The sequence below is a fragment of the Anolis carolinensis genome, chromosome 1 (assembly GCF_035594765.1).
Source record: "Anolis carolinensis isolate JA03-04 chromosome 1, rAnoCar3.1.pri, whole genome shotgun sequence".
In the NCBI taxonomy this organism is placed as follows: domain Eukaryota; kingdom Metazoa; phylum Chordata; class Lepidosauria; order Squamata; family Dactyloidae; genus Anolis; species Anolis carolinensis.
This window is the reverse complement of record NC_085841.1, coordinates 309,427,595-309,452,035: the sequence shown is the minus strand read 5'-3', so window position 1 is coordinate 309,452,035 and position 24,441 is coordinate 309,427,595. Positions and strand designations below refer to the sequence as shown.

General features: G+C 38.3%; 1 protein-coding gene and 1 long non-coding RNA gene across 3 annotated transcripts in view; one reads left to right on the top strand and one right to left on the bottom strand.

Annotated features, from left to right (window-relative positions):
• rgs6 (regulator of G protein signaling 6) overlaps positions 1-24,441 on the bottom strand; it is a 315,892-nt gene that overhangs the window by 273,779 nt on the left and 17,672 nt on the right. For both annotated transcript variants that reach the window (XM_062968089.1, XM_062968090.1), the window contains exon 2: positions 19,470-19,563. In XM_062968089.1, the coding sequence (XP_062824159.1) occupies positions 19,470-19,544 (75 nt within the window). In that variant the 5' untranslated portion in view covers positions 19,545-19,563. The remainder of the gene's footprint in view (positions 1-19,469; positions 19,564-24,441) is intronic.
• LOC134295461 (uncharacterized) lies at positions 12,110-15,822 on the top strand. Its single transcript, XR_010002028.1, has 4 exons — positions 12,110-12,426; positions 13,165-13,220; positions 13,305-13,492; positions 14,577-15,822. It is a non-coding gene; the product is annotated as an uncharacterized LOC134295461 (long non-coding RNA).

The following is a 24,441-nucleotide window of genomic DNA, read 5'->3' as shown; positions in this document are numbered from 1 at the left end:
AGTCAATGAGAAGGAATTATGAGAGTTGGACACCTAAACTCTTATGCAGACAGTTCTACCTCACTCCCATTTAAAACCACTTAGATGCCATCTACACTGCCATACAATCCAGTTTGAACAGCATTATAATGGTCAGTGTAGATTCACGTAAAGCAGATTGAACTGCATTAACCTGGATTATATGAGTCTACACTGCCATATAATCCAGTTCAATGCAGTTAATCTGCATTCATTATATAGCAGTAAAGATGAAGCCTTGGAATTTATTCACACTGCATAATTACAGCACTTTGATACCTCTTTAACTATTATAGCTTCATCCCATGGAACCTTGGATTTGTAATTCCACGATATTCACAGAATTCTGCAAAAAAAAACCTCAAATCCTTTTATTTAGGAGATGTATTAGTGGGTTCTGAATACTAAACCAAACTATACATCCTAGGATTTCATAGGGTGGAGCCATGGTAGTTAAATTGGTATCAAACTGTGTTGTGGGGTTCCACCTTGAATTACCACCAGCATATCCGATATTGCTCCTTTTCCCCAAAAAACTCTGAGAATGGTATTGAAAAGATTCTCCCATTTCATCCTTCCAACAACTCTATGAGATAGATTAGAACAGCCTGTCATTCATAATGAAAAATAAAAAACTTCTGACAAAACTAATGGAACTTTTTTTAAAAGGGTAATATAAAAATGCATTGTCTTGTTTGCTTTTTAAAAATCAAAATAAGTGCAGTCAGAATTCATATGCATTTCTTTCTAAAAGCAGCCCATGTACTGTTTCATAAGAAATTAGAGAAAATGCTGTATAAACATGGTGGCTGAGGAAAGGAGAAAACCAAACAGTCCATTGCCTGTATGTCCTTGAAAGGCTTTATGTTTCTTACAGTTACTGTGATCAATTATCTGATTAGATCAGCACACCTCTTTGCCATTTCATTATCCACATTTTACACTTGGAAGCTAATGCCAAGAAATAGAGTAGTTTACCAAAGTGCATTAGACTGTTTTCACAGGCTCAAGTCTAACATTCCACTACTGTCATTCAAAGGCATGCAGATAATTTAAATCAGGGTTGGGAATCTTTGGTTCTATGGACATTGTTAGACTACATCTCCCATCAGCATCAGCCTAGCTTGCTTATTGCCTGCAGAGATGGGAACTGTGGTTCAAAAACATTGATAAAGCCATATACTTTCAATGTGGGATCTAAAGTCAAGTAGAGGCTGTGTGATGCAAATATATTTTAAGTGTGGCTATTCACCACAGACTCATTTTCTCCATAAACTAGTAGAAAGTTGACTTTACAAAAAGTATGAAAAATACAGTTCTATAGAACTATAATTCTTCATAGTGAAAAACATAGAGCCCACCATGAAATAAAAGTGAGAAGCTGCAAAACAGTGCAAAAAAAAATCTGAACTAGATGGACCAATCCAGTTCAAATCATTATAAGGTAATTGACATTTACTCCATGTGAGTAGGGCCCTTTCTACACTGACACATAAAATCCAGATTAATTGCTTTCAACTGGATTATATGGCAGTGTAGATTCATATAATCCAGTTCAAAGCAGATAAAGTGGATTATCTGCTTTGATAATCTGGATTATATGGCAGTGTAGAAGGGGCCTTAGAAGAGTCACAAAGGTTGTCATAATATTGTCTGAGTTTATCCTGGAAAGTTTCCTCATCTATAGTGCTTTGCCAGATTCTCTTCTGTGATATTTCTACTGTATATGCCAACACTCCAAACATGTTTTTGTCTGTCCGGTCGGCACCCATTGTTCAAGACTGGCACTGGGACATCAAGACCCATTAACTCTTAATCATTCCTTTCTGATCTCGCCCCTCTCCTGGACACATATCTTCATATATTCTAGGCACCCCATCGCCTGAACCCACAATTTAGCAGAGTTGAAATCACATAACTCTATGGTATTCTAGCGCTACAAGACCTTATTTTCAATAGGGTTCTCTATCATCTGTGGTTTTTAATATTCACATGGAAATCTGAGAATATATCCCCCATGAATACTGGAACGTACTGTATATCAAAACAGGGCAAATTATGACATTCACAAATCGTCATTTCCCAATTCACACATGATAGCATACCACATATAAATAAACTATACAAAAGCCACACATAAAAGACAACAGTAGTGATGCTAACATGAATCTGATGAAGTGAGACAAATCTGTCTCAGAAGGTAATGAGTTCTTCTTCACTAAAGGCACTTAAGCAGGGATATAATACCTATATCCAGCATTGCAGGGCTTGTACTGAAGGTATGTGTGTGTGTATTTTCACTCATGGCACAGAAAAGCATCATTTTGGTGTCATGTCTGAATCAAGTCATCCTGGGGTGTGTGAACTACTCCATACTATTCCATCCATCTTTTAAATCCTTCATAATTTGTACCTGAATATGGAAAAGTCAAGAGCACATGCCTCTGAATTAAATATTATGCATCCCCACCCAAGAGCTCATCTTAAGATAGCTCAGGCACAAAATGCTTATTGATGTGCATTTAGAGTCTGTTTTGTCAGCAGTAATTTGAGATACATATCCTGAATGCTGAGCTGAAGTAAAAAGCAATTCTTTGGACTGAATCCCAGCATTAGTTAAGAATATTTAATTTCAGAGATAGAAATGTTCTTCAAGAAAAAATATATTAAATACCAGAGGTTAACAAAATGTCGCTAATACCAAACCAGCAGCTGATCACCTGTAGCCTCTACTATAAGTAGAAGGGCTAAGGTGCTTCTCCACATGGTCACAAAACTACAGGTTCGAACTATGTAGAATTTACAAAGCTTATCTTTGTATGTGCTTTCAAGTCATCTGTTGATGTTGACCACATAAGTTTCATAAGGTTTTCTTAGGCAAGGAATCCTCAGAGTGATTTTGCTAGTTTCTTCTATTGAAATACAGCTTACAGCACCTGGGATACATTGGCAGTTTCTCATATAAATAATAGCCAGAGCTGACCCTACTTAGCTTCCAAGAATTGAGGGGAACTGGTACTTTAGGGCCCTTCCACACAGCCATATAACCCAGAATACCAAGGCAGATAATACATAATATCTGCTTTGAACTGGATTATCTGAGTCCACACTGCCATATAAGTCCACATCTGAGTCCACACTGCCATCCTGATTTAAGGATGTAGAATGAGGATCTTGGACGAATGGAATTAATTATATATACGTTTTTAAGGTTTTATAATGTGTTTTAATAATGTTATTAATAGATCTGTTATTGTTTTGTTTTTATGATTGTATTTTGGGCACTAAATTTTGCCAATTTTTGTAAGCCGCCCTGAGTCCCCTCGGGTGAGAAGGGCGGGATATAAATGTTGTAAATAAATAAATATAATCCAGTTCATTGTGGATTTTATACAGCTGTGTGGAAGGGGCCTTAGAGTATTTAGCCACTTCACAAAGCTTAGAGTTCCTTAAGTATTAGTTTAATGTTTATAATTAATTCAAATTAGCAATAATTCTAAAATCCATTATTTTAATCACAACAAAGACATCAGTTAATTAAGTTAGATATTCATTTATATTTCATACTATTTCAATTTGTTGATTTGTTGCAGGATTTACTGGGTTTTTGCCATTTTGGATAAAGTTATTTTAAATTTTAAAACTAGTGTGTTACTGCTAATGACTAACATAATAAATATTACAATTTCCACTAAAATTTGTAATAACATTTTGAAAATTTTACTTAATATTAACGTGTTAGCATGAACGCTGATATTTCCAAGATTGTGCAGCAAACTAAAGAAAAGCAGGGAGTTGAAAATATATTCACTATTATTCATTTCCTGGCAAAATGATGGATTTCCCAATATTCATGAAAAACCCTTCCAAAGAAATGGAGCAGCTGTGCATTGTTTGGACTTTGTGAAATACACAGGCCTTTTTCTGTGTAGACAACAGGATTCCTATGCAGAAAATTAATTTCATACACTAGGAAACTCTTTGGCACAGAAAATGATGCTATGGAAATGATGCTATCCTGTATAAGAAACATATTTTCTATGAATAAAATTGCAGTTTTACTCACAGGAAGGCGTGCATAGTTCTGCATAGCTTAACACCTCAAAAGACTTAGCAAAGTGTGAATATTTCCCAAAGAACTGCAAAAATATATTTATAACAGTAGCTAGAATGCTATGACTGCTATGGAACACTATGGAAACCCCTTGTTCTTGAGTGCAAGGATTAAAAAAATACAAGGGTTTACATCCCTACAGAAAAGTAATATAAATTCAGTTGCTTGTCCCAACCAGAGAAGATCCACTTGAATTAATGGAATTTATATAACCATTGCCTTAGCATTCAGCAGTTAATGCAATGGGGTGATGCTAAGAATTGGTTTAGACTCAATATTAGTATCAAATTAATTCAGTACTACATATAAATGGTACAATCAGTCCCCCACACTTGTGGTGTTAGGAGGTGAAAGTGAAAAATCACGCATAAAGAAATTGCTTTTTTTTTAACCTCAGAGAGCATCTCTCTAGGAATTTCTAGGTCTTCCAGCCCAACTTCAACTTCTGCTGGAAGATGAACATAGATTTGCCTTGGTGGACCTAGAGGAGTTATTTCTAGAAATCTCTAGGTGCTCCAGCATGGCTGTAGGTGTTAGAGATGTCACCCTGCACTGCTTAAGTCTCTATCGTTAGATAGAAAGCCTAGAACAGAGTTAGGGACACCTTCCCATAGTCCCATACATGCTTGATAGGCTTTACTGTTATTTCCTTCTTCCTGTCCTGTTTAGATCCACCCCATCCTTTTGTTGATTTAGAAATGTGATCTCTCCTAGGGCTTGATGTAACTTCTTCAATTCAGTTTGGAATTTTTATGGCCCTAGAGAAGAAAGGGACTGCCCATGCGGTGGTCGCCATGCTTTTCCTGCTTTTGTTTCACAGAGAGGACGCATTTTGTCTTCTCTCGTAGCCAAAATGTAGCTATCTAGATTTCTTTATTATTTTTACCAGCCTACCTGTCTTAGACCAGCTTAGATAAGCTAGTTAGCTCCAAATCTTTTCTATCCATCAATGGATTTCTTTTACCTCAATAAATGCTTTTAAACTTTTAAGGTGACTTTGTGATCCTTTGCCATCCAGAAGACAAAGGCTTTTCTAAACTCGCTCCGCGTAAGTTTCCTGCTGCTTTGGAAGGCACACTTCCACACACTCTGCTGTTTTTCCTGGGAATTTACCTCACAAAGAGGGTCATTTGAGTTTAACAGCTCGCAGATTCCCAACAGTAGGAAATTGAACATGTCATCACACTAGTGGTACTAGAGATTCCTAGTGAAAACATATTTAATTAAATCTGTGAGTTATCAAATCCACAAAAGTCCAAACCACAAATAAGGTGGGATGTCTGCACTGTCATTCCTGGTTCCTGACAGCAAGCAAAGGAGTCCACTTTTATCATGCACCCAGGGTCGGTTCAACCGCGAGGCAATTTAGACAATTGCCTGTGGGGCCATCCTCTAGGGGGCACAGTTGAGGCACTCCCGCGTGCACGTGCATGTGTACATGTGTGTGTGCACACCCTGCCACCTCTTCCTCCCAGGGTCGCTCGCCTTCGGGCCTTTGGCCGTGGGCCCACCTTAGGGGTCTGTGGTTGTCTTCGGCCTGTGGCCCCCTCCGGGGCCAGACCCGCTGCCTCCGGGGCTAGGCCCACCACCTCTGGGGCCAGGCCTACCGCCTCTGGGGCCCGCCTTAACCCACACATTGGCAGGCATCCTCAAAGGTTGTGAGCTAAGTAAGTGGGGTTTATATATCTGTAGAAAGTCCAGGGTGGGAGAAAGAGCTCTTGTCTGTTTGAGGCTAGTGTGAATGTTGCAATTGGCCAGCTTGATTAGCATTTAATGGCCTTGCAGATTCAAGTCTGGCTGCTTCCTCCCTGGGGGCATCCTTGGTTGGGAAGTGTTAGCTGGCCCTGATTGTTTCCTGTCTGGAGTTCCCCTGTTTTCAGAGTGTTGTTCTTTATTTGCTATCCTGATTTTAGAGGGGTTTTTTTTAATACCGGGGGCCAGATTCCCTTTCGGTGGCCTTTTAATTCCTATGGATTCCTACGGACCCTCAAGGCTCTTCCACACAGCCATATAATCCAGAATATCAAAGCAGAATAACCCACAATATCTGCTTTGAACTGGGTTATCTGAGTCCACACTACCCTATATTCCAATTCAATGTTTGGTGCTAAATTCGCAAATATAGTAATTCCTACATAACATTACCATGTATTGAACTGCCTTTTCTGTTGATTTGTTGTACAACATGATGTTTTGGTGCTTAATTTGTAAAATCATAATTTAATTTGATGTTTAATAGGCTTTTCCTTAATCCCTCCTTTTTATCCAACATTTTCGCTTATCCAATGTTTTTATTTTTCAGAGATTGGTTGGGGGGGGGGGGGGCGCCAAAATTCTGTTTACACTTACACTTGAAAATTACCTAGGGCCGGCCCTGCATGCACCCATGCCATGCAAGAGTTCTACATCCCAAACTTTCTACCACTCACTTCAAGGGAGGATTATTATTTGGACACAGCAAGAATCCATGGCCTCCTCCATATTCTTCCTGAATCTGGCTTAATCAGAAATTGGTTTATTTGCTGAAGTGCTCAGACTTATTGATGTGATGCCAAAAGCCAGCTGACAGTGCAGAATACAATCTAGAGACAAAAGCAATTGCTTAGAGCTTTCAAGTGTCATCAAAGGCAGCCACGGTACAATGCGCTAAACACACAAATGATTTCCTTGAGACAGGAAAATAGCACCCATTTTAGAACAGGTCATCTTATCTTTTCCTGCTGTGGCCATAAAAAAACACAAGGAAATTTTCAAATGCTACTTTAAGATAAAAGGAAGATCTGAATTAATGAGCAATGGAAGTAAAACATCTGACCAGAGCAACTATTAAGAGAGCAAATAACACTGGCCAACACGCATTTTGGTGACTCAACTTTTAGACTTGTTTCTGGGTATATTTGACTCTGATTCCAAAAATATCACCAGTTTCCCCCAATCAGCGTTAGTTCTTGAGACATAGAATATATGTCATGTACCAGTTTCCATCTTCTCGACCACATAAAATCATGATAAACATATCTTAGAAACTAGAGCTGATGTGTTCTATCCAGTGCAAGTTTCTGAATCAGTGCCCCAAATAACCCCAGAAGTAGACCTAAAAAACAAGACACCACAAAAAAAATGTTTTTTGTTCGGCTGTGTAATCAGATTTTGTTGTATTTTGCTGCATGGCCAAAATGGTTCCCCCGTATATGTTCGATTCAATTTAGACATCTTAAGTCCAGCCATGAACCCAAAATAAAACAATCTCTTTCATTGTCAGTTTTCATTTTGAAAACATGCATAAACCCATAAATACTTAAAGGGAGTAGTGCAGCCTGACAATGTTACCAGGTAACTCAGCAGAGTGGGAAAAGTTAAGACAGAAAAAGAAATGGAAGAAGTCCTTCCATTTCCATTTAGGAAAGAATCTCAGCTATCCCTGCTTGAAATGCCTCAGGAGCCCTTATCAACCTGACATATCTTAATTTGAGATTGTTTCCAGGTCATCAGCTCTTTTTTCATGCTCTTTTTGTTTTTAAAATTCTTAGGAAAAGAAGGTTAATACTCACTCAAGACAATTCCTATAAACATGCAACAGTTTTTCCAGACCCAAGAGAATAATATGACATTAAAATAAAATGCTGTGACCTTGATGGCACAGAATCATAGAATCACAGAATAATAGAGTTGGAAGAGACCACATAGGCCATGTAGTCCAACACCCTGCCACAGAGGAAAAGCACAATCAATGCCTCATGACAGATAGCCATCCAGCCTCTGTTTGAAAGCATCCAAGGAAGGAGCTTCCACCACACTCTGAGACAGAGAGTTCCACTGCTGAACAGCTCTTACAGTCAGGAAGTTTTTCCTAATATTCAGGTGGAATCTCCTTTCCTGTAATTTGAACCCATTGCTCCGAGTCTTAGTGTCCATGACAGCAGAAAACAAGGCTGCTCCTTCTTCCTTATGACAGCTTTCCCCATATTTATACATGGCTATCGCATCTTCTCTCAACCATCTCTTCTGCAGGATAAACATACTCAGTTCTTTAAGATGCTCCTCATAGTGCATGATCTCCAGACCTTTGATCATTTAAGTTGCCCTTCTCTGGATACCTTCCAGTTTGTCCATATCTTTCTTAAATTGTGGCATCCAGAATTGGACACAGCATTCCAGGTGAAGTCTAGCCAAAGCAGAATGGGGGGCACCATGCATTCCCTTGATTTAGACACTATACTCCGTCTGATATAGCCCAAAATCCCATTGTCTTTTTTTTTTGCTGCTGCTGCTGCTTCACACTGTTGGCTCATGTTCAACTTGTTGTCCACTCCAAGTCTTTTTCACATGGGCTGCTGTCAAGCCAGCATCACCCATTTTGTATCTTTGCATTTCGTTTTTTCTGCCTAAGTGAAGTATCCTACATTTCTTATTGTTAAAATTCATTTTGTTAGTTTGGGCCCAACTCTCTAATCTGTTGAGGTCATTTTGAATTCTGATCCTGCCTTCTGGAGCTATCTCTCCTAATTGTGTGTCATCTGCAAACTTGATAAGCATGCCCTCTAAACCTTCATCCAAGTAATTAAGAAAGATGTTTAACAGCACCAGGCCTAGGACAGAATTCAACATCTGTTCAACATCTTTATTAGTGGCATTTAGGCATTATTTATTTGAGAATATGAATATGCCAAAAGCTCTCCATATAAAGAGACCTGACAGGTTTTCCATTGTTACCAAGACCTCCCCAGGTATCTATGTATCCATGCATCCATTTATCAATCTATCCATCCATCTATCTTGAGCCAGCTAATAAACCTTATTAGACAGGTGGGTTCCAAGAACAGTAGTCACCTTCATTAGAACTGCATCCTCATTGGTAGCCCCTTATATTTAGAAATGTCTCCTCACAGCTGGTTTTTAAAAGAATACTAGCCATCATTTAGTTTGCAGTTTGATTACTGCGATGTTCCTGTAACTGATAAGTGCTTGCTGTTTTTATTTACAATTTCCTGTCTTTATTTTGTTTGTGATGTTTAATGTGCTTGAATTTCTTTGTTTATAAATTGCCTTATGAGTAGCATGTATCTTGTAAACTAAATAGTCATCAAACAAATTATAAAATAAACAATGTTTTAAGAATGTGACTACAGAGGTAGTAGGTTAGTAGTACTGTAATACTAGCTAGCGTGGTGTGTGAGCCAGCATGATGTAGTGGTTTAAGTCAGTGGTTCTCAACCTGTGGGTCCCCAGATGTTTTGACCATCAACTCCTAGAAATTCTAATACCTGGTAAACTGGCTGGGATTTCTGGATGTTGTAGGCCAAAACACCTGGGGACCCACAGACTGAGAACCACTGGTTTAAGTGTTGGACTAGGACTAGGGAGACTAGCATTTGAAACCCTACTTAGCCATGGACATTTGATGTTTTTGAACATATCACATTCTCTCAACCTCAGAGAGAGACAAAGGCAAATCCCCTATGAACAAACCCTGCCAAGAAAATCGTGTGATAGCCTTACGGTTGCAATAAGTTGAAAATGACTTTAGGGCATACAACAATAAAGGAATATATTTGTAAACTCTTTAAAGATTTCCTACAGATTGTCATCAAAGTAACCATTTTGAGTAGAATGGACAGGGTCGTTTTACACTAAATAACAACAGCTTTAGGATTCCATTGTTAACTACCATGGTTCAATTCCATGAAATCCTGAGATTTCCCGTTTATGGAGGGGTGTTCTTCAGCCAGAAATCTCAAATCCCAGGAATCCATGGGATGCAGCTATGGCCCTTAAAGCAGGATCATAGTGCTATTTGTTAAGTATAAAACAATACCTAGTTACTTTCTATGTTCACATAACTCATACTGGTGCACGAAGCCAACAATGAGACTTAGAAAAGCCTGCTATTACATTTGCAATGGCAATATAAACATCTTCACAAAAGAAAGGTGTAGAATCATATATTGGTTCCACATTTATGAACAGCTTTTGAAATATTTGGTAGGTCAATCAACACTGAAGGGACATATGATCAATTACTATGTGCTTCCATGGTTGATACTGGCTACATGGAATACTGAATTAATTGACTAGTGAGGGTGGTATGCACCAGTGGTGAGTTTAAGCTAAAACGCCTCTCTATGCTATCATATCATGATTAGGAAGGTTACATTTGGCATATGCATAAGTTACTGCATATCATTCTTTACTCCTACTATAACACAGGAAACCAAGAGACACACTCCTTTTTCTCATTTTCTTAACCTTGGAGAGCTTTCCCACCCACCTCCCCCATAATTTGAATCCACCATTGACTCCCTAAGTAGATGTCAAAGCATACTGTGAACTCAGCACATTGTTTTTGTCTCTTGAGATTGCAACACTGGTGTGAATCCCAGTTGATCTGAAATTTCTCCATTCAGAGAATCAAAGCAACCTGTCTTATCCATCTGAAACAGCAGCAGGGATTTACATACAGGAAAATGCCTCCTAGCTACGTTAAATCCCTTTTGACATATTACCTCAGACTTTTGCCTTCTTCTAACCAGTTCTGCTACAGCTGTGTCATTAAGTCACATCTTTCTGATCCTCTGGTTTTTATATACCTCTGAGTCCTCTCTCACTTGCATCTTGTGTCTTCTCTGCAGTGGATTTAGACTTCAAGTCTGCTAAGTTCCCACGTCTTATTTCTGATGTTTCTCTTCTCCTTTCAGCTTAATCCTGATAAATTCCAAAGTGTTCTCTCTTTCTTTTTCTCTCGTTCACATATATCCCACAATGCACAAATACTATTTTCCTCATACATTCCTAAGACAGTCTATACCAGAAATGCACAGCTTTTAAAGGTAATATGTGCTGGATGTGATGCTTTCTTTTTCATGTCTATAAACCTAATTTGTTACATAGAATGAGCATAACATTTCAAAAGACATTCTGCTCCTATTCCTGTATTTGAACATTTGAAACAGAGAAGCATGTTAGAACTGAAGACCTATTTCTGTAAAATGAAAAATATGCTTTTCACAATTCTTGTTGTTCTAGATATCCACTGTAATTCTTTGTGATCCCTCAAATCAGAAATTAGCAATGATCACAGGAGTAAATAGTATAAGCTTTTGTAGACTTAAGTCTATTTAATCAGAGACAGGTTGATTTCATCAGATGAGGGAGATTTAAGACCATGAAACAGTATGCTGTCAACTACTTTCTCTTAGGCTGCTTCCACACAGCTGAATAAAATGTCAGAATGCAGAACCAGGGGTCAGGGTACGTGTTGGGTGGGTTTCTTCAAACACCATCGATCATCTTCTCCAGATCAGCACCCTGATGAATTGGTGAACTTCTGCCCTCACCAATTCCTCCAAAGTCAGACTGAAAGACATCTGCAGTCTGTAGTTCAATCATTTATTCAGTATTTACAAATCATATTTACAAACGCAGCAAAAGCCATCACTCGAAGCTGGCATTTTTCTTTTGCCTCTCAACACGGCAATCGCAGCTCAACTGAGAAGAAAGCACATTCCACAGTTCATAAGTTCCGGCCAGACAGTTCAAACGGAAACTGTGCCCCATAGGTACTGTGGGTAATCAATCAAGCAGTCTAGTGATTAACTCCTGCACTGCTGAAATGCTTTGCCGGAAATACAATTGCAAAACACCAAACAGTTTAACTTGATATAACATTTCAACTTCAAAACATTAACACACACTAACATAAAATCCCACATTATTTACATTGAACTGGAATATATGGCAGTGTGAACTCAGATAACCCAGTTCAAAGCAGATATTGTGAGATTTTCTGCCTTGATATTCTGGGTCACATGGTTGTGTGGAAGAGCCCTTAGTCTCAAAAATACTACAAGATCCTTTTACATACTAATCTATATTAACATGGTTGTGCCTTTGAATTCTCACAAGAGTAAGTAAGTCACACAAGCAAGCAATCTAACTGTTGTAGAATTTAGAACTTCAGAAAAATTCCTGAAGCTATAGGACAGTAGGCCCTTCATCGTAGATGTTTAAGGCCCAAGAAGAACCTAAACATTACTATTTGCCAATTTAAACACTTCTTTTGACTCAGCTCTCAAACATAAAAACAATGCCTTGGCGACAGCTGTAGACTTAATAGGGTTAGTCCCTCCATAGTGACAGAATAGGAAATGCGTATATTCTAGTTGCCAGGGAAGCTGCTCAAACATGAAGCAGGTGCAGCTGCATCAGTATGCTCTGCACTGAGATCAAAGACAGGTGGATAAACTACTTCCTGCGCTCTCTATCAGAGTACGCCTCAGTGAAAAGCTACTTGCAATGTAAATATTTCCAGTAGTGTGATTGACATATTCTCAGTTGCCAAATAAACTTGCATAAACTCTGATGACTAGGATTGTTAACATGTGATGCCCATGTTAACATTGCAAATCATTTCTATGAGCAGACAGATCTTTCCTGTATCTTACATTTTTCAGTGTAAAGTTTTAGTGTACTAACAGAGGCATTATTCTTGTTTATAATACGTACAGTTTCTAAAGGAATTTATCATGGTATCTTTCTCAGTTATCTGGCTAAGCTGGAACTGAGAGATTCTGGTGGCTCCATCCCTTTCTGAAAGAATAATTCAGTCAAGAACCTTTGTTCCATCTGGTGGCCTTTGGATTGTTAACAGCATTCTATCTTGTTTCAAATGTTTTCTGATGCCACCTTGAAGCCACTGCAAGAGGCCTTCCAGAGGTTAGAGCCAAGGTGTCATTAGCATGCAGATGACACACAGCTCTACTCCTAGCAGGATAGGAAACTTCTGAATGAGTCCCCCACCCTTGCCTGCTGAGATAATTAAATATCTTTTGTAGATCTTGACACACTTTTCACATTTGTGAGAACAATTTTTTAATAAATTGCACAACTGAACTACAATCACTGCTAGCTTATTGCATTACCTTAAAAAAAAAAAACCAGAAGCATGAAATGGGCTGTTTGCATGTTTTTTATTCAATCAGTCAGGCTTCCTGCACCTGCTTCAGACATTGATTTTTTTTTTTTTTTTTTTGCAGAGACATCTTGCAGAAACTTTGGCCATAAAGTTATTGTTGTCTCGTTGCATCTAGAGGTGAGAAATCTCATAGCAGTTAACAAACTGTCAACAGGCTGTCTCATCAAGAATGAGTAATTTAATATCTCTTCCCTTAACCAGACAAGGAAGAAGTTCTATGAGCAGAGAAGCCAATTATCTGAAATGGGTGGCCCTTTCAACTGGTTCTAGATGGAATTACATAAACTGGGAGAGACAGAACAGATGCAGCATCTCTTATAGTGGGATCATTAATCAGCCGAGATCCTCTTGATGACAAAAAATGGTTACATTCAAACTACAAGATCTAGGTGTGTCTCCTTTTAAGTCTGTTTTGAAGATAGTGCAGAATACAGATGGACAGTTGAGAGCTAAGCACTGAGAATGTATCATTCCAATGCTATATCAACTGTACTGGCTGCCTATCTGATATTGGGTCTGTTGCTTTAGCCTTTAAAATTCTAAAGGGCTCAGAAATATTTTATTAGATGGACCACTTGTGACCATAGGAAGAATTCTAGGCTTTGCAACTAGCTACTGAAACCCTGTTTGTATAACTAAGAGCTACATGCTGTGGAGGACAGACAGTGCTCACTATGAATTGCCACTCAATCAATGGAATTCCATGCTTAGAAATGCATATGTCTCCCTCTGTATTTTCATTTAAGAAGTACATCTGGAACACAGGTACTTCATTAACTGAGATATAATTGTATATTCACACAGACATATCTCAAATCACAATTCTTAATTTGAAATGCATTCCCTTCACACCGAACAGTGGCAAGATACTAAGGACCAGCCCTTGAGATCTAAGAGCCCTAATTAATTTACAGTATTCTTTGATTCAGTAATGCTTGCTAGACCCAAAATGTGATTTATGCTGCTTTTAAAGTCTCTAGCCCTCCTCCATCATCCTTCAAAAACGAGGTTTTACTTTGATAATTGATAACAATGCAGCCGTAATGTATTATGTTAACTTGTTTATTCAGGAATCACTTTTAATTTCATAATGGCAAAATGTTATAAAGAATAAAATCAATCAAAACATAATTTATCCAAAAGGCATTTCAATTCATAGTTCCCCTGAACTAGTGCAAAAGTTATCCATAGCTATCTGATGATGAGGGGATAGGACTTACTTTCTGGATAGATAGCACAAAGCATGTTTCCTTGACCCTTACAAGCTTATTCTGATGAGCTCTATCATTGGTAAATAAAAGCCTTGGGCCACTTGGATTCAAGGAACAGTACTAAAATGAGCAATACAATCAGTACAGCTTAGGTTTTGAGGACAAGAAACAGTCAGGAGAAACTGATTGATGTTCTCTTTTTTCCTTGTTTAATATTTCACACCTCCCCCTTTGTTGTTTGTAATGTGCCTGTTTTCTCCAGCACCTGCAGAGGAGCCAATACAATCGATTCAGTTGAGATTAAAGCATATGCTTTGAAAAAGAGTGGAAAACCAAGAGAACCAGACATCTATGAAAAATGAAGAATCTTTTTACTATCCAACTCTATTTTAATACACTCTTTGGTGTCCAGTTGTATACCTTACACCAGGGGTGGGAAACGTCTTGCCTGAGAGCCATATATGGCTTCTGAGATCAAGTGGTCTGGTTTTGGTCTCCCATCCAAACATTAACCAAGTACTGACTCAGACCTGGTGCCTATAACAATCCTTGCAAAAACTGAATCTCAGATTAAGAATAAGTATATTAGAGTAATATACTATAATTATACAAATGTTGGATATTTTCCAAATTCAAAATATGGGGTTAGAACAGCGATCAAAGCAAAATAATTCCCACCCAAGACCACGAAGCCATAGTTGCTGTGGGTGAGGGAGCACCTCTGATGGTATCTCCAGATAGAGACCAGGGTTAGACTCACTGGTGTGTGCCCCTGCTGAGGCAGGTTACATGGAGGGACCACAGGTTTTATAAAACTTCGCTTTCCTCCTGCCCCTCTCCCTCCTGGCACATGATTTCTATGCACCAGGAGGACTCTACCAGGACCTTTTTGGCAGCTGGTTAAGTTTTTTTCTATTTTAAGGCCTTTAGGAGGGGTGTTGAGGAGGGGGTTGGTGCCCTCAGGCTCATACAGGCTGAAAAACCTGAGAGGACTGTGTAGATTGGGCCCGGAGATCACATGACACAGTCCCCGAGCCCAATCCACACTGGGCCCATACCTGGAAAGACCTGGATTTTATCCAAGACCCAAGTCTTACCAGGTATCAGAGTAATTCAGGACAAATAAGGTTTTCCTGCTTTGTCTCAAATTAATTTAATTTTACCAGAGGCGTCGCTTGGACGCCTCTGGTAAAAGCGCACAAGCAGGTGGCTCCTTACGTAGTATATGTGAACAACAAAACACAGAGAAAAGGAGAAAAGAGGTAACACTTCCTCACCAGCCAACACAACATGTTAAGAAAAAAGCATAGATCTATACATTTTACAACAAAATTGAAGTTCTAAGAAAAGTAGAGGCTAGTGAAAGGAAGACACTTTGGAAGAAACCTTCAAGTCGCTTCTACAAGGTTCAAAATGTCTTTGATTACTTGGTTAAATACTAACTGACCTTGTTGTTTCACTTCATATGCATACATTGTTAGTTTTGAAAAGTAAATTGCTGAAATAGATTGAAAGGCTCTTCTTTCTTTCTTTTTTATGATGTAAGAACCTAGCTCCATTCTTTCCTTATTATTTCTGCATCTGGTACCAAATTTTCTGTAACTTTCTGGAACATAGCTATTTCATTACCAAGGTATAACTGCATACATGCCAAAATATACCAAAATATTCAGCACACTGCATATATGGTGATGGCTAATATCGGTAATCATTTACAATGAAACCACAACTTGTGACATACAATACTGCACTTAAATCCTGCCATTCAGTTTACATGCTTAAATGTTTATCTGAAAGCATGGACATCAGCAAAGGGGAGGTAAAGTAAATGTATACAGAGAATCAAGGAGAAAAAAAGAGGAAATGATGGAACTGTTTCTTAATAATAAATCATACTTCATGCCTCATACCTGTAACACAGCCAAGACGCGAAACATAAGGTAGTAAGATTTTAGAACTGTGAAGAACACATACTCATATCTTTTATGAATTTTCTCCTTTTAGTTGATGCACTACACTTATATAAACTACATCTGATACCGTTTTTTTTAGAAAGAAAGGCCAAAGGCAAACACTTTATATCTTAATAATAAATAATAACAAATTTTATTTGTATACCGCCCTATCTCCCCGAAGGGATTCAGGGCAGTTTCCAACATATAAGGCAAACATTCAATTTCTGGAAAGAAAACTATAAAGACAATACAACTAAATAGACACATTCAATAATATAATACAACATAACTATCCAAACAACCAAAATGTCATCCTAAAATAACAAAAACCTGTTAAAACACATTAAAAGTAAGAATAAAATATTTTTTAAAACCAATTCATTGTAGCTCTTACTGTTGTGATTGATTCTTTTTTCTCCCCAGGTATGACAGATTAAATTCTGGATCACTCTATGTATAATGTAAATAATATTTGTGCCTGGCAGTAGTAGCCTAGTAAACCTCAGCAATTCTTTCAGGACTAAACATATTTATTGATTACTGATCTGGTTTCATGTGCAATTTCCATTTCCAGAAGTTTAGAAGAAAATATCCAGCACCATTAATGCATCTTGTTTGTCTTCTGTCTGTTTCTAAGGCCTTCCTTTAGCCCTGGAACTACCGCACTATAGCACTATGATTCCACCTGAATCACACAGAATCTTGAAATTAGCATTTTGTTGAGGCACCAGAGCTCTCTGGCTGAGAATTCTAAGGACCCTTCCAGACATGCCCTATATCCCAGGATCTGATGCTAGGTTTTCTGTTTATCCCATATTATCTGGCAGTGCAGACTCATATAATCCAATTTAAAGCAGAAAACCTGGGATCAGATCCTGGGATATAGGGCCTGTCTGGAAGGGCCATAAGTGCGCCTCCCTGATCTGCAAATCTCAAGTTTTCATAGCATGGAACCACAGCTTTTAAAATGAAATCACTGTGCTATAATTGTGTAGTACAGGGGGGGAACCCTTCCTGGAATCTGACATAAAGAAGAGTATCTCAAGAAATTATGATTAAAATTAATGTGATCTTGTGTAAGACAATAAATGGCACAGAATGAGATCTATGTATATTTAATCTCCAAATCTTTAGTTTCTCTCACTGATATATAAGATTTTGGTATGCCACCTCATGAGACCTGCCATGAATAGAAGATGCCAAATTGCTCCTCAAATCATCCTAATTTGTCAGTTAAATAAAGTCTATTAAACCAAGGGAGAGATCTATGCTGGCTTGCTATCTAATGAGAGGTTATGACATCTATAATACAAGAAATAAGAAGATACTGATTTTGAATGTTAAATATACTAGTTTTCAACTGAGTATCATAGAAAACTCAGTTTGTAGCTTACCAGGTGGCATTCAGAATGGATAAATGTGAAAACCCTGATGAGCTAGGCCAGTCCTGAAAGTCACATTCCTTTAGAACCCCAAAGCAATGCAACTGCTGGTCATCAGTAAAATATTACTATCCAGTGTAAAATGCCATATATTACATTTTAGGTACATTTTTAAGAGCAACTTCAGCCATATACATATATGCTATCCAAAGCTCTCTCATATATATATATATATATAAAAGGTGTCTCATCTGATGCTTTATCACCAATCTTGTTTCCAAAACAAGCCTTCCATATGCTATCCAAAGCTCTCATATATATGCTTTGGATAGCATATGGAAGGGTTAACTCTCCTTGGTGTTTGTTTTGCTGTCTGTGTCTGTGTCCCTATTCAAAAGATTTAAACTCACTGTTTGTCCCTGTGATAATTGGATTTGGAAAATTTTGGCTTGTTTTGGAAACAAGATTGGTGATAAAGCATCAGATGAGACACCTTTTAGCCACGGTAGAGCAGTGGGTTAAACTGCTAGCTGCAGTAAATCTGCTGACTAGAGGGTTGGCAGTTTGAAGCCACAAACCAGGGTGAGCTCCAGACTGTTAGCCCCAGCTTCTGCCAACCTAGCAGTTCGAAAGCATGCAATGTGAGTAGATCAGTAGATACTGCCTCAGTGGGAAGGTAAAAGGGCACCCCATGCAGACATGCAAACATGCCGGCAAAACATGATCGGAGATGTCTACGGACAACAGGCTCCTTGGCATGGAAAAATGGAACAAGAGGACCTCTCCATGGCCAAAGCTGAGCATCACCTCCAGATGCCGGAGATGAAAAGGGAAGGCCTTTACCTTTGTCTGTGTACGTGTATTTTATGTCGTTATTGTGTATAAAGGCATTGACTGTTTGCCTTATATGTGTACTGTAATCTGCTATGAGTCCCTCTGGGGAAATAAAGCGGAATATAAATAAAGTGTATTATTATTATTATTATTATTATTATTATTATTATTATTATTATTATTCTTTCAGGACTGAATTTCCCTTTCTAGGGATAGATTTCTCTCACTTCCTGTTGTCTCACCCCAATTCTTAACTATGAGTCATTTGAAAATCAGAAGTTTATAACTCAGGGACTGCCTGCATACTGAAACATTCACATGAAAGATCCTTTCGAAGACAGCATGGTGGACAAATGAAGAGTGGCTGGCGGGGACCATTTGGCATATTTTGTAATCTCAACTTCCCCACAACTTCTTTTATTTCACTGACCTATACTGAGTTGAATTACAGTCTATTTGGTGGCTTTCAAGCCATTAAAATGTCTTAGGATTATCCTGGTTATAGCTGGCCAGGATTCAATAAAACAAAAATGAGACATAGGCCTTTCTTTAACAGTAAATGTAGGATTCTTTCCCAACAGAAGTCAAGGTAGTTCTCTCCTCACTGACAGGCTTTGCTTTCTGTCTTGGTTTTAAAGAACAATGTTGTTTTCATGTATTATGTTCAGATTACATAATTTTATTAGACACTATTTTACTGGCACAGGCTGTGAAAATGAGTGATATATGAATATAATACACAAAATCACTCTTATAAAGAATTCAATCTATTTTAACCAGTAATCAGAATACATTTTATCTTATCCTCTGAAGGCTATGCTTTCAACTACAGACAAAAATTATGGAAAACGAAGAAGACCTGTAATATAAAATATGAGGATATTATTTGAAATAGTAGGGGTTTTTTTTAAAGGAGTCAATGCTTCCTTAATAAACTACCACAGAATTAAACGCAGAAGTTATGAATAACTTTGGACTCCTTACCTTTCGATAAACAATCATGTTTGGAGAGCTCTCCTCTAGATCAGTGTTTTCCATGTCGCTGGATCCTTGGGCCATGATGAATAGTTCTCGTCACCTGTGGATGCAAAGGCAAGGACAATATTTGATTAAAAAAACATCAAGTCAAACAAAGAATATAAGAAGGGGACTTCTAAAATCAAATGTTTGAAACATAGCAGTACAAGCAAAAAATGCAGTCAGTTATTTTTTTCCATTTTACATACGTAGAATACCTTGGCCTTGCCCAGAGCCTCATTTGCAACTCATAGATAAAGCAGCGGAGTATGTGAAGGGTTCTTCCCCTTCCCAGTGGACAGCAGGTGCTGGGATCTTCCACTTGGCTGGGCTTGTTAGTTTGCTGAGCAGCCAGAACAAGGAATGATCTGAGGGGGTAATTCCTTCTCTGGTTTGCCTGGTAATTGTGGGTCTGGAGGTACACCTTTAATTCTTGGTAACAGAATCATAGAATTGGAAGAGAGCACGAGGGCTATCCAGTGCAACCCCCTTGCATCATTCTAGTTTCTATATATTGCTGTAATCACTGTTACACAGTATTCATTGAAATATGGGGTTGCTTGCACTTCCATGTAACTTTGTGACAACTTTACTGTAAGACAGTCAGGGCATTGGGCTGAATCCAGTTCAACTCAAGACAGAAAGTGGGACATGCATCTCTATTCTACACCTACCCCAATGTTTAGGATTTCCAGAGTAGTCTTTCAGGAATATGCCCAACTGGGAGGTGGTCCATGCAATGGTTTGTATCTCTCTCCTATATCCTACCATCTCACGATTCTCCCAATTGATTTAGGGTAAGTGGGCACTAATCAACTCACGTTTGGATCCACTGCCCTTTGTGGCACCAAGGCTCTTTACTTCTAACCATTAAAACTCACACTATTTTTTTCTCTAAAATGTGCTTGCTTTCCCCTGTGCTTGCTTTCCCCTTTCCCCTTCACCTCTCCATTCCACCACTATCTGCTATTTAGAGCCATAAATAACATCAGAATGCTTGACACAGAGAAATCTTTTGACTTGACAACAGTAGAGTAATTCTAAAAGCTCTCCAAATAGGTGTAGGTTCCAGGGGCAGTAGCACAGGGTTTGTTTTTCTACAGATGAGACATCACTGGAACTAGGTGCCTTTTTAGTATTTGGTAAATTTACAAATGTACTGTCAAAGTGAAAGCAGGAGCAGACAGCTCAAGGCAGATTCCAAGAAGGTAAGCCTTCCACAAGCTCCATCCATAGTTTAAGCTTTCTAGCAGCAGCTTTCTCTAGGCCCCGATGGGCATGTCAATCAAGACTAGTTATGACAGTATCTTTTAGCCACCAACCCCCTACTGGACTATTAATCAGCAATAAACATGTCCAAATGCATCACTGGCCAGCATTCCAAACTGCGTTTATTCAGAAATAGATACAACTGAATTGAACAGGATTTGCTTCCTCGTAGATATGCTTACAGTATTTTTTTTTGTCAAAAAGCTAAAATTGCTAGTAAGACACAGAAATCATCTGTCCATATTTTATCCGCGTTTTTGGCGATTGCTCTGTGACAGTGGTGAGCTTCAGGTTAATATCTGTTTTCTCCCCAGTATAACTCCCAAGAGCCACCAATCAAAGCCTGGAGACAAATACACAGACTTGGCAACAAGCAATTCTGAGCCTAGGAATTCGTTTTGAGTACCAGAGCTGAACAGAAGCTATGGTCTCTCCAAGCAAAAAACAGACTCCCTATTACCTAAAGTTTTCTTCATTTCAGCACTAAAATTCCTGGGAAGCATTGAATTATTTTATTGTTACTACAGTAAGACCCTCCCCCCATATCTGCTGGACTGGAACTGACAGTTTCATTTATCCATGACTCTACTCTTCTGCAAAGTAATTCACTATAGGAATATCTTTGTAGAAGTACGTATCACCCAGAGAACGACCCGTAGTCTCAGATTTATCTTTTGCTGACCCCTTCTCTTTGTAGCCCTTTGAGATTTAAGAAAGCATCAACATTTGTGTAAAGATTCTTCTCTTTGCACAAGAGAACTTTGGCAAGAAAGATAACCTGATGTCCAGATTGTTCCTTTCTCATTCTGTCATATAGATATAGATTTATATGTGTGATTAAAAAACAAGCCAATAGCACGTCTCTCAGGTTTGTCCTGAATCCAAAATGAATGCAGTTAATTACTGGAGATTATGATAGATAGATATGATATATACAGAGAATATTTAAAAGGGTTTCATGTACATACTAAATGTTTAAAATCTCCTGACATATAATGGAGAAAGTGTTCTCCTGTTTGTTTCATTTATGGTCGTAGACAGATCTGAGTAATGACTGAGTGAATCAGCCACTGTGTATGTTTCTTTGGCCCAATCTCTGCAAGGTTTCTAGGAAAGCCAAACCCAGTTATGGCTGCCACCTCATTCTATGCTCTAGATGTGTTACTTTTTGGCTTTCATGCTATTAGTTAAATCTTCTCCCCATCTCCCTTCGCTCAATTAATGTAGTGACAGCCTAAAAAGCTTGTTCACTGTTTTCTAACATTTTGATTAATTCTGAGAGATGGCCCAATTGTTCTAAAGGCACCAGATTCCATCAGATCTTTGAAAGTAAGCAGGGCCAGCTTTGGTTAATACTTGTATGGGAGACCACCAATGAAAATAATGTGATGTAGGCTATATTTCAGAGGTAAAAACATTGAAATCTATAAAATTGCCAAAAGTTAATGATCAGGAGGCACACACACAAGATAGGTTATCTAATTTCCCTGCTGTGGGTTTTAGCATTTTTCTGACAGCAACATGGCTGCTTTGCTTGTTTTATATAAAAATAGCAATACATATGGGCATTTTAACACAACATATGATGCTGTAATCAGCATTTTCACACAAGAGACTAGAAGCTCATCTGAGTCCCCCTTGTACCATATTTGCACACAAAACAAAGCAACATTGAAATTCCATAAAAGAGTGATACCTTTACTGGCCAAAACAAAATGCAAAAACTCATAATTCAAGATTGTGAAGCTGTACTAGCGTCTTCATCAGGCAGAAGGTGTTAAATATAAGAAACATGATGGTGTCACAATCACAGGTCTACATTTTGTCTTAGATGTTGTCTCTGTTGTTCAGTTGTGAGATCTCATGCAAGCAGAGGACATTCCCAATTTTTTGGACAAGTGAGGACCAAGAAGACCAAGGACAGTAAAAATTTAACTCCTTTAGCAGCAGTAAAGCAACTCCTCTTGGAATCCAGACTACTTTCTTAGGCAGATAACATTGAATTTCTCAAGAAGTTTCCTTACTGCCACATCTGTAAAAACCTTTATCAATAAAACATATCCTATTATAGTCCAAAAGAAAACATTTTACCTTTGCTGGAGATAGAAACTTCCGAGAGTTGAATCCTATAAAATCTATGGCGTCAAAACAAGGGACGTGAAAGCACACACAGAGAGAACAAAATCTCTTGAGTTCCACTCCTCTCCTTTTTTATTATGAATCCTAAGATTTCCAATTTATGTGATTCCTGCCTGATGTCTGATCATCTTTACTATGTCAGTTGAGAAGGGAGGAAGGGCAGCGTTGAATATTATTCATTCAGATTGTGATAGTCACCAGCTTTGTGTTTGGGTTCATCACAATAGCTTGGCAACAAAACCATAATTCCCAGAAAGCATGACCAGTGGGTGTGCTGCCTAGGGATGTGGGGAGTTGTAGTCCATAAAGTAATATTTTTCCCCAAGTGCACGGAGCCCTACTGCATACACATGAAGGAATTTGTGAGATTTCCATTCTCAGGCAGTGCCCTAAGCTGCTCTTTGGGAACACAGCTATTATTATCCAACTCCAGCTCCAGTCTCAAGCAATTCCCTTGAGGCAGCTTAAAAATCATAAAACACAAAACAATGCAGAGATTTCCATGCTTGTAGTTAAAATATTAGTAAAGACATGCCAATTTATTATAGCAAAAATCACAATATAGAGCTCCAATGTTCAGATGTCTGCAAAGCACAATTGCCCACCCACTTTGGAAGAAGGCTTTCCTAAAAAGGATTTTTTGAAATGATGTTTTACTAGAAGCAGATAGTAATGCATAGACCTTAGTAGATAAAGAATTCCAGATACGAGACATGCCTATTGAGTCCCAAAGTCCTCATGGCCCCCAGACCTTTCCTCTTCCATGATAATAATTCAAAAATTTAAAACCAAATCACAAATATAAGAACAAACATGACAAGATTTTGAGCAAGTAATGGCATCAAAAGGAATAGAAAGGCAGGGCAATAGGGACGTCATTGGATTGAATGATAAAACACTGTTCTATAAATTTAACTGTGCCCAAGATGGGCACATATCTTTACTTTATTGTCAATATAGTAAACAAGAGGTAAACAAGTCCAAGTATACTTCAGCTTCTGATAAACTCCTTTGTACAAAATACTTTTTAATGCCTATATCCAGTCCTCCTTTTCCTGACTGTCTTCTGTCTAGCTAAACGTTTTTGTAACATTGGCATTGCGAGGATAATGGAGGGCTGGAGAAACACAAAATGCAGTGTCAGATAACAACAACATGGCTGCAATGTAATAAAAACTGGGCTGAAATAAAACAGGATTCTGCTTTAGCCAATCCTATTATAACTATCTGCATCTACAACAGGCAGGTAAACAGCAACTGCCTCCAAAATCCTATATGTATATGGAAAAGCAGAGGGAAAAGGAGAAAGCAGATAAGCCTGCCTTATGAGTTATCACCAACATGTTGAAAAAACCATTGATCTATACATGGAAATCACAAGAAAAGTGGAGACTCATGAAAGTAAACTTTAGATACATTTTGGAAAACTGTCAGGTGGTCTCTAGAAAGTTCAACATGTTTTTGTTTACTCATGCAAGACCTATTTGACCCATTTGTTTCATTTTATATCTGTACATTGTTATGTTTCAAA